Genomic DNA, 10,568 nt, shown 5'->3' with positions numbered 1-10,568 from the left:
GGCAACTCTTTTCCCAGACCTCTGCTTATTAATGGGAAAGGGAGCTAATATAATATTTAACCACTGAAGAGACACATCTGTTTGGGTAAGGCCTGTCCAGGAAAGGAAGGGGATTACAGTTACTATTCTGTGGAGGAACAAATTTATGGGGCCGCTTTCGAGTTCTGCAATCATGAATGACCGATAATGTCATTAAAGGTCAAGCTTTCTTCTCTGAATTAGCTTGAGTTTGGTTGCAAACACAGCAGGCTTAAAAAGCCACCGAAAATGGAGCCTGCTTGAGATTCTCTCTCTCCTTCTACCCCTCCCCTCAAAAAAATTAATAAAAAAAAAAAATGTTCCCTTTAAAAAAAGAGCCGGTGTTGACGTCACCTTGGAGACCAGGGACCGTGCTGCCACCACAGAGGGAGGGTCTGCAGTAGGTGTCCCCTAGATGCCAGGTCATACCTGACGCTCATTCAACTTTTGCCACTGATGTGGTGCATAGGAAGGTTTCCTACGGGGGTCCTTCCTCACCCCTGGTTGGAACTGTTCCCCAAGGCTGAAAGCAAAAGGCATATGGGCTGACCAGAAGACAGCTGCGCCTAAGAGCTCGGTGAGGGCTGTGGGTGGTTAAGGGTCATCACAGGTCGAGCCCCCTGATGTGGGAAGGATGACACAGTCAAGAAATGTGTGTCTGTTCCCTTCCAGTGAGTTGACCCAGCAGGAAAAGCGGGTTAGGTGTCTGAGCATGCGATGGGTACATCAAGGGCCCCTGCTCTGCCAGAGGCCCTGGAGGTCCCTCTGCCATTTCTAGAATCCTGGTTTTGGCAGGATGCAAACAGGGCCTGGGAGCGGTTCCTTTAGCATCTAGAAAAGCACCTCATGGCACAAAAGGACAGGCTCAAACACTTTTTGAATTCATGAATGAATGAATGAATGAATGTGAATGAGAAAGGGCTTGTCATTGAACTGTAAAACAGAGGCCGCCAATCGTAGACAATGTATAAGAAAACTTCAAGCTTCATTTCTCAGACCTTTACTCTTCTAAACAAAGTTCAGGCCTCTGCCTGTTATACTCTGTTAACCACAGAGGCCCAAAGTTCTTCCATAACTAATCGGAGCCTGTGATTGCTTTGCTGTGCTCTGAGGAGCTCTCATAATCCCTTTCCGCTCTGGGAAGCGGGGTGATTGCATGCGGATGATGGAGCAGGGCGGCAGCCGCTTGGACGACTTCCCTCTCAACGTGTTTTCGGTCACTCCTTACACACCCAGTACCGCTGACATCCAGGTGTCCGATGATGACAAGGCAGGGGCCACCTTGCTCTTCTCAGGCATCTTCCTGGGACTAGTGGGGATCACGTTCACCATCATGGGCTGGATCAAATACCAAGGTGTCTCTCACTTTGAATGGACCCAGCTCCTTGGGCCCATCCTGCTATCGGTTGGAGTGACATTCATCCTGATTGCTGTGTGCAAGTTCAAAATGCTCTCCTGCCAGGTGTGCAAAGAAAGTGAGGAAAGGGCTCTGGATTTGGAGCAGACGGCGGGAGGACAATCATTTGTTTTCACTGGTATCAACCAGCCCATCACCTTCCATGGGGCCACTGTGGTGCAATATATCCCTCCTCCCTATGGCTCTCAAGAACCCCTTGGGATCAATGCCGCCTACCTGCAGCCAGTGGTGAACCCCTGTGGTTTCATACCACCTGGAGGGGTGGTGACGGCCACGCCAAGTCCTCCTCAGTACTACACCATCTACCCTCCAGACAATGCCACATTTATTGGAGAGCAAGACTACTCTTCGATCGTGGCTGGTGGAAACGACAGGTACGTGGTGTGGAGGGGGGACGCTCCCCTTGCGGGTGTCACAGTCACAGCCCGTGGCTTTGTCCGGTCTAGAAGGAAGGTGTTGGGAGAATGTGAAGGTCTGTGTGGCCTCTTCCCAGGGTGGTGGCGTCAGCTCTGAGACACGCATCGTGGGCTGTAACGGGTCTGTGTTTTCTGCTCCCAATGTCAGGTCCGGCCCTGATGCTGACCAGCTGGAAGAGACAGAGCTGGGAGAAGAGGACTCCACCTGCTTCTCTCCTCCTCCCTATGAGGAAATATACTCCCTTCCTCGCTAGACCATGAGGCTGAGGGAACAGCATTTAAGTCATTGTTGCTGACGAATGAGGTGTCGGATGCGGTGACTTTCAGAGTCTAGACAGTAGGACAGCCTAGGCAGCCTGATGGAGACTGTTCAAGGGGGTGTGGTGGGAGGGGAAATGGGAACCAACATGTCTCAGATTGGTAAAAATTAGGCCTGGGGTGGGGGGATATTTCCTTCTGGTACAGCTGGACATCCCCGCATATGGTTGATGGGCAGAAATTTTTTTTCTTTGTCCACAACCCACCCCTTGCCAGGAAGGCACTGGTGTCTCAATTTTAGCTCCAGCAGCCAAGGGAAACATCATGGCTGCTGGGACTCTGGAAGTTTCCATGGAAGTGAGAGTGGGGGGTGGGCAGCAGGTGGGCAAGAGAAAATAGGCTCACCTGGAGATTTCCCAGTGCTGGTTCTGAGCCCCTCAAAGGGGGTTTGCAGATCCCCAAACAACTCAGTTGCCATCCAGTGTCCCCTGAGGGCTCTGGGTATCTTAACGGCTGCAAAACATTTTAACAGCTGAATAAAGTAAAATAACGTCTCCTGTTCAAAAAGTATTAGGTAGCTGGCTTCAAAATAAAATAATAACCATACAAAATAAATAATAATAGGATAATGATGTCAATAAATCCTTAAGTTATCACTGGGTCACAAGGACTACTGGCAAGGCTAAAGCTTGATGTGTCTACCCAGGCTAGGATCTCTGCTGGACACAAGCCACCTGGGCCCAGGGACCAACAGAACATGGGTGCTTCTATAAGCACCTGTTGATGAGTTCTGCTCAGTTAGACAAAATAGAGCCTCGTGTCCATACCCGGAAAATCATGGATCATGGAAACAATCTTTATGGTCAACAGAAGCTCATCTTCTATATAAAAGAAGTTGGTGGCCTTAATCTCCTTGAATCTGAACTGTGTAATAAACCACCACCACGGATCGAAGACTTTAGAAGAGACAGTTACGACCATTGAGTGTTAAAAGAAAATATTTTCCTGTCACTCGAGATAAGGGAGGCTCATCCCAGAGGAAGACAGGATTCAACAATTCCTTAAAGTTTTGGTACCATGTTCATATTCACATTTTGGTACCATGTTCATGATTTTTACTAATTTTTATCAAAAACATCTCATTTTCCAAGGATATGATTAAAATATGCTTAGTTTATTATTATTGTGATTTGTATTATATCTTAGGAACAAAACCTTTTTATATGAGAATTCGTTTTGATGTGTGATGATAGAAAGTAATGGAAAAATGTGATTCTGTTTACAGAAATAGTCATGAAATATTGGATTCCTAACTGAGAGCCACTGGTTCTGGGGAGGAAGTCTGGGGACAGGGACACAGCTGAGCATCACCTGTGGCATGCCTATTGGCAATGACACTTGGAGCCCTGCGTGCCTGCTTCCCTCACCCCTTGCTCTGCTCATCCTCCCCCATCCCACAACTCTATATTCCTGGATTTCAGTTATAATGAGCATCAAGGGAAGGTCAAATCACAAAAAGATGTTTGGAAAGGGTGCCCATGTGTAGAAGCGGGCCAGGCAGGAAAGCCAATTTATCTCAGTGATGCCACGAGTCCCACACGCAGGGAAGTGGCCTTGGGGAGTTTTTAGCTCCAGGCAACAAAATTACTCAGCACCATCCCTGTTCCAAGAAAGAGAAAAAGTGCCAACACAGAGGTCATCGATGCCTCCGAAGACTGTGCATCAGAGTGTCAGGAGCTCGAGGTGGGTGGCAGGCCTGGAATAGTCAGGGGGTGGGAAAATGAGAACTTGTTCATTCAACTTGTACTCCCTGGTAGGACATGGGCCAAGTGGCGATAGAACAGTGAGAAAGCCCACCAACAGAAGAGCAGAGCTTCTAGTCTAGGAGGGGAGACAGATCTGATCAACTACTCTCTGACATCCAGGAGGGGTCTCATAGCTCTGGACCGGTCAGGAGGATCATGAGGGCTTGCTTGAGGAAGTGAAGTCAAGGCCCCTGCCTTGCAGAACCCCAGGGAGCACTGTTCACACAGGAAAGCTTTGTGACTGATGTCTCTTGACCTCTGAGGACTGTCCTGGTAGCTGAGGGAACAGTAGCTGATACCCAGTCAAAGAGAAGGAGGGAGACGCCTGGCAATCTCCCTTAAGCGGGAGGCAGTATTAAGGGGGCACCTTACAGGCTGTGTAAACAGTATTCCTCTACTACTGCAGGGCACCAAATAGAGGGGCCTTCTGCTACCCGAGAATTACATCCACCTGCTCTCTTGCTTCATGACACCATGGTCTCTGTCTTCACTCGGGGGTTGCAGGTGCCAGCATGATAGAAAGCCCACTGAATGGCTTTTGGATTCCAACACTGAGTCTTTGCTCGGTCTCTTTGACTGGAAGAGTTTTTAGTTTGTCATCCAGATATTTGCCTTTTATCATTCTTTCTGTCAGTATCTTATGAGGAATGAATGGAGGACTGTGATGTGGGGCTAGTGAATCAGAGTCTGTCCGGCCCCTGCTATGCTATCCACCCTGAGATTATCAGTGTGCAAAGTGGCCCTGGCTTTGGGAACGTGCTCAAAGTTTCAGTGCCCAGGCCAGAACCTTTAGGGCCTTGTCAGCCTTGTCAGCCATTTTAGTCTGTGTCGGCAGAGCAATTGGAAAGCCATTGAATGCTCTTAATGAGGAGGGAGCTGTGATATGATTCTGAACACTTACTGGTTAAGGTAAACCCAGTGTCACATAGGGTGTAACACTGACTTTGCTGGCAAAGCTCAGATCTAGGTTACCACAACACCAGGAGACACTTCTCCACCCTCAGCCTTTAGCGGGACACCGTGTATGGGTGCATTCTGGCCATCTATATAGAATTCAAAAGAAAGCTAAAAGGTCTTGTTAATCAAAGGAGACAGGTTTCTGAAGAATGTAATGATGTGTGGAAACTTCTCCTGGGAGCCGACTTGGGCTGGGCCTTTTGGCTGGAGAGACTGATAACACCTCAGGATCTTGACAGGGCAGGAGAGGGATTATCTAGGCCTGTGAAGTGAGGCCCAGCCACCAAGGGGAAGAAGCTTTCACAGAGCTCCTGGGACTTCTTCTTGATCCATTTGGGCCAACCAAGGACTGGATCTCTTGTGCAATCTGGGTGTGTGTTTCCTCCCTTCTATAGAACTCCAGAGGGAGGGGTCCTGCAGAGGTGGAGGGCTTCCCAGAGCCTGCGATCAATCAATCCTTTCCCTTTGGCTCCACTGTGCCGGGCACTGATCTGAGTTTCAAGCTCTTTGCTACAAAACCAGCCATTTAAATAATGCTCTCCCCACTTTTTCTTTTTTTTTTTTTTTTTTGACAGAGGGCAGGGTACATCATAAAAATAAAGACTCTTGTTTGTGAAGAGCTGGCTGTGGGTGTCTGTTTTCAGCTTCTGACCTCTGGAGCGCCTCATGGGCCTTGTTTACTGTTGGATCCCTGGAGCAGGGCTGGCTGAAAACCTGCACCCCAGGCGGCTGGTGTTTCTCCCCCAAACAGAAGCTCCTGGTAGTAACCGTTGTCAGGTAGACTCCTTTTATCAACAAAGAAAGCTTCCCACCTAGTTCTCAGTAGTGTCCCTGCCCGTCGAGATAACCAGGGTGCTGTCTGCAGAATGCAACTCACACCACTTGGCATTCACCAAAGGCCTCATGCAGAGCCCTCTGCACAACCAACACCCGGCTCCTGTTGAGTAACAAATATGAAATAAATAAATGAAGAGCTTTCCAAATGGCTAATACATGACCACTTCAACTTAGCTGTTCTGCTGTTTTCTACATTGTGAAAAATGTCAAACAACTACAAGGGTAGAGAGAATAGTACATGAAACCCTGCGGGGTCATCCATTACCCAACCTCAAAACTCATGGCCGAGCTTGTTTCATTGACACCCCCACCCACGATCCCCCACCTGGATTTTTATTATTTTTTTTCAGGGTTTTTCATCTTTTTATTTTATTTTGCAAAGATTTTTTTTTTTAATTGAGGTATAACTGACATCTAACATTATGTTAGTTTCAGGTGTACAATATAATGATTTGGCAGTTGTATAACCCAACTGGATATTTTATTGATTGATTGATTGACTGATTGACAGAGGAAGAGTGTGAGGTGTGGAGGGGTAGAGGGAGAGGGAGAGAGAGAGAGAGAAAATCTTAAATAGGCTCCATGTTCAGTGCAGGGCTCGATCCCATGATCCTGGGACCATGACCTGAGCCAAAATCAAGAGTCCGATGCTTAACTGACTGAGCCACCCAGGCATCCCCAACTGGATTTTTAAAAAGTAAATCACGTCATCTTAAAAACATTTCATTGTGTACCTTTAAAAGGTAAAGACTCAAAAAAAGAGTCATGCCATGATTACACCTAAAAAATGTACACTTCCTTAAGGTCTTCAAATATCTAAATCACTGTTCAACTTACCCCCAATTTTCTCTATTTTTTTTTTTTACCTCTTCATTTTGCTTCATTCAAAAACCAAATGAGATTAGCTTTTTGCTAAATGCATCCTAAGTTTCTAGTTACCTTATACTGTATTTTGGGAGGCAGACAACCAGAAAATTGTTCATAGTAGCAGATTCATATTTATTAAATCTCACTTCCCAACCAAAAATGTTTTTCAAGATTTTTCACTTTATATCTCCTCCTTTGTCACTTCCCTGAAACTCTAAGACTTCCCTGGAAAAAGAAACTTATTTCTTCTAATTTTTGCACATTATTAGAGATTTTTTCTAAACATAGGCCTAGAAAAAATACATACACGAAAACACAAAGCGATCTTTAAGTGAATGTTTAGTTGATAATTATGAGTTGCTGAATATTTTCAAGAGTATCTGAAAATTCTGGCAACCTTTAGCGTTTTGACTTGTTAGGCAAAATTTTTTAGGAAAAAAAAGTTCTTCCCTTCAGAAATCATAAAAACTCCTTGGAACATTTCAGAAGTGGAAACCAGAGTCTCTCTTTAAGAAATAATTGGCAAAACCTCTTGCTGAACATTAAAATATTACCTGGTACAATTTAACTCGCAGAGGTCATTGATTGTGGACCTCTCACCAATGAGTTCCCAATTCTCCTCAAGTTAAAGATGAATATATTTTCTGGACATGCCTACAACTCTTCCTTTGAAGGTGGATAAGTGTGTGTGTGTGTGTGTGTGTGTGTGTGTGTGTGTGTTCACCTATACCCTCTTATAGAATGTGATTTATGGATTTCTTGCCCATTTACTACTAGTAAATCATCAAGAGTTTTATGTCCCAGGCAGTCAGCAGTTGGTTATAAAATCAACAGCGAGCCGTACTAAATAAACCGTTACTGGATTGCTCTTAAGAACTGATGACAAATCAGAAAGTGAAGACAACTCCATGGGAATGATTCTCACCTGCCTTTGGGATACCACAAAGGTCTCAGATAGGGGAATTTTATTTGCCTTGAGCTTTTAAGAAGATTAATAACCAGATGAACTGGGAAGGAAATCAGTTTTCTGGGTTCCAGAAGTTTTCTTCTGGAACAAAGAATTTGTCCTCCAGCACAAAACCTACACGTGTGTAAATCATAGACACAAATATGTCTACACACAATGGGCTGAAAGTGAAGCTTGTGTAAGAAGTCAGAGATTTTCCTCTTTGAATCTTCCAATCTATTAGTTTAAAAAAATAAATTTTTAAAAGATGGAATGTGTGTATGCGTACACTTTTAAAAATAGATTTAATATGTCTTAATGAATACATAAGGACTGGTAATAATCGTTTCTGGAGCAGAGGATGGGAAGGTCATTTTTCACTTTAGTCCATGCTAATCAATGGATTTTTTAAAAATGTTTATTTATTTTGAGAGAGAGAGAGAGAGACAGAGCACGAGCAGGGGAGGGGCAGAGAGAGAGAGGGAGACACAGAATCTGAAGCAGGTTCCAGACTCTGAGCTGTCAGCACAGAACCCACGAGCCGCGAGATCATGACCTGAGCCAAAGTTGGACGCTCAATTGACAAAGCCACCCAGGTGCCCCTGATGGATTTTTTTTTTTTTTACCATGCTCATTTACTATCTGTTCACAAAATTATTTTTAGAAAGAGGAAGAAGAGAAGGAAATGATCTTTCCCCATGTACTTGTACTGTTAACAGCATCTTCTTGAGTCCTAGAGTAAATAATTTTCATTGCCACTGCTGCTTATATATGCAACAGACATACACACAAGGCACATAGATGCAAATGTGGTATGTTTATACTGTGATATGAATAACACTTTTACATGGACATATACACATAAGGTCTCGGGAGAGAGAACAGAGTGTTCCATTGTCCGTCATTCACCCTGTGTGGGAAAGATTTTTCACACATATATGTTGTTGCTAAAGTCCTCTGCTGGCTAATGTTCAATGTTAGGTAAACAGTGACCAATGTCAATGGAACAACAGCACACAGAGAGTCATGAGTCAGATTCCACAGGTTCTTTCTTTGATAATTTTCTCAACCCAGCCTCTGCCTCCACACCTTGAAAAACTGCTCACCACAGCAGCAATTCACGTACCTTGGGACCTTTGGGGATGAAACTGAGAGTAACTCTAGCTACCCGATTTCCTCATCAGAAGGAGCTGTAGGATCAACTGTGCCCCCCTTCCTACTCTTTCCCACTCCGGATGGGTCCGTGCAAGGACATCAGCGCCTGCAGCAGCCACGGGCCCTTTCCCTCCTGGTCCCTCCTGCATTCCAGCTGAGGCTTTTCCTTCTGGGCCTCTGGGGCTGGTCTGATCGCCCCGTCAGCCAGGAAGGACTCCCTGATCCCTCAACAGTCTGAACAGGAGCCACGAAAACATGCTTGGAATTTTTCAGAAGGCAAAGAGACTGCAAAGGGAAAACAAAAATCTCTGTCTATAAAGCTCCAAAGAGAACAGGTTTAGACTAGAGCGTGTCTCTGCCTCATTTGGCCCCTCAGAGGTCACTGGGGACTCACCTTCAGGGGTCACCTTTCTGGTCCCTGTGCTTAAGTGACACCCTGGCTGACCTCCCAGCTTACTCTGTGGTTCTCAAAGGCCCGTGGCAGGAGGCACCATGGCTACTTAGACTTGTGTACCTGGCAGATATTCTTTCAAAACTGAACAAAGTCAGTTTGTCACTTCAAGGGAAATAACTGACAGCATTTAGTGCTAATGATAATATTGAACCTTTCAAGCGAAAATTAGTATTTCTGAAAATTTTATTTGTCATCACGAGTTTGACAACTTCCCTAAAACTGGACTTTATTTTTGAGATCAAAGTGGTATTTAAAAATGTCATTTTAAGGGCACCTGGGTGGCTCAGTCTGTTAAGCGTCCAACTCTTGGTTTCAGCTCAGGTCATGATCTCACAGTTCCTGAGTTCAAGCCCCATGTCGGGCTCTGCACTGACAGGGTGGAGCCTGCTTGGGATTCTCTCTCTCTCCCTCTCTCTCCCTCTGCCCCTCCCTGGCTGTTCTCTCTCTCTCTCTCTCAAAAAATAAACATAAAGAAGATTTAAAAGTGTGATTTTAAACACTATTATATAATGAAATGTTAACATTCGAAAGGTCGGCATAACTCAGTGAATGAATATTTTCCACATGAGCACTACATGATATTACAAAATCATGTGCGTGTAAAAAATACATTCAACATGCTAGATAGACCAATGGCTTTTCATGGAATAGACCACAAAATAATCATGGATATGATTTCAGATTCCATATTGCAATTAGCCTTTAAGAAACTGCCATGTGAGTTTTAGTGTCATGTCAAAGAATAATATCTACAATTATCTGAAAAGCTTTAGAAATATTTCTATATTTCCAACTTACACATCTGTGTGAAACCACATTCTCTTCATATAATTCAACCCAAACAGCACATTGCAACAGATTCAATGCAGAAATAGATACAAGAATCTGGCTGTCCTCTGTTCAGTTGGATACTTTTATAAAAATTTGCAAAATTGAAAAGAAATACCATTCTTCTCACCTTTCTTTTCCACTTTGGAAAAAATATGTTAGTTAACACATAAAGGGTATATAATTATAATTTTTATTTATTTTAATTTTAAAATTAAATTAAAAATTAAACTAATTTTTAATTTATTTTTAATTTTTTAAGAAGTTTATTTATTTATTTATTTATTTATTTAAGTAATCTCTACACCCAACATGGGGCTTGAACTCATGGTCCCAAGATTGAGTCACACACTCTTCTAACTGAGCCAGGCAGGTGCCCCTATAATTTTTATCTTTATGTTTTAAGTTTTTTGAAGATGCTGGAGCGCTTTTAATTTTTTTCTAGCATTATTGAGGTATAATTCACAAGTAAAATGATAAGATTTTAAAGTGTACAATGTGATGATTTGATATACAATATACTAATATATTAATATATTTGATATAAAATATACTAATTTTATAATGAATAAACAATATTTAATTTTATTTTAATTTCTAATATGGTAAA

The 10,568-nt window shown here is 43.7% G+C and overlaps 1 protein-coding gene across 1 annotated transcript; it reads left to right on the top strand.

Moving 5' to 3' along the window:
- The first annotated feature begins 1,071 nt into the window (after positions 1–1,071).
- On the top strand, positions 1,072–2,752 carry TMEM174 (transmembrane protein 174). The gene is made up of 2 exons (XM_019463034.2): positions 1,072–1,809; positions 2,000–2,752. The coding sequence occupies exons 1-2, from the start codon at positions 1,175–1,177 to the stop codon at positions 2,103–2,105; spliced, it is 741 nt and encodes a 246-aa protein (XP_019318579.2). The 5' UTR covers positions 1,072–1,174; the 3' UTR covers positions 2,106–2,752.
- The last annotated feature ends 7,816 nt before the right edge of the window (positions 2,753–10,568 follow it).

The sequence above is a fragment of the Panthera pardus genome, unplaced genomic scaffold, assembly GCF_024362965.1.
Source record: "Panthera pardus isolate Hobbes unplaced genomic scaffold, ASM2436296v1 HiC_scaffold_2, whole genome shotgun sequence".
NCBI lineage: Eukaryota > Metazoa > Chordata > Mammalia > Carnivora > Felidae > Panthera > Panthera pardus.
The sequence above is the reverse complement of the archived record's forward strand: the minus strand, read 5'-3'. Positions and strand labels throughout refer to the sequence as shown.

Coding starts and splice junctions, on each gene's coding strand:
- TMEM174 (XM_019463034.2), top strand. CDS start 1,175: ATGCGGATGATGGAGCAGGGCGGCAGCCGCTTGGACGACTTCCCTCTC. Junction 1,810..1,999: donor GTGGCTGGTGGAAACGACAG/GTACGTGGTGTG, acceptor TCCCAATGTCAG/GTCCGGCCCTGATGCTGACC.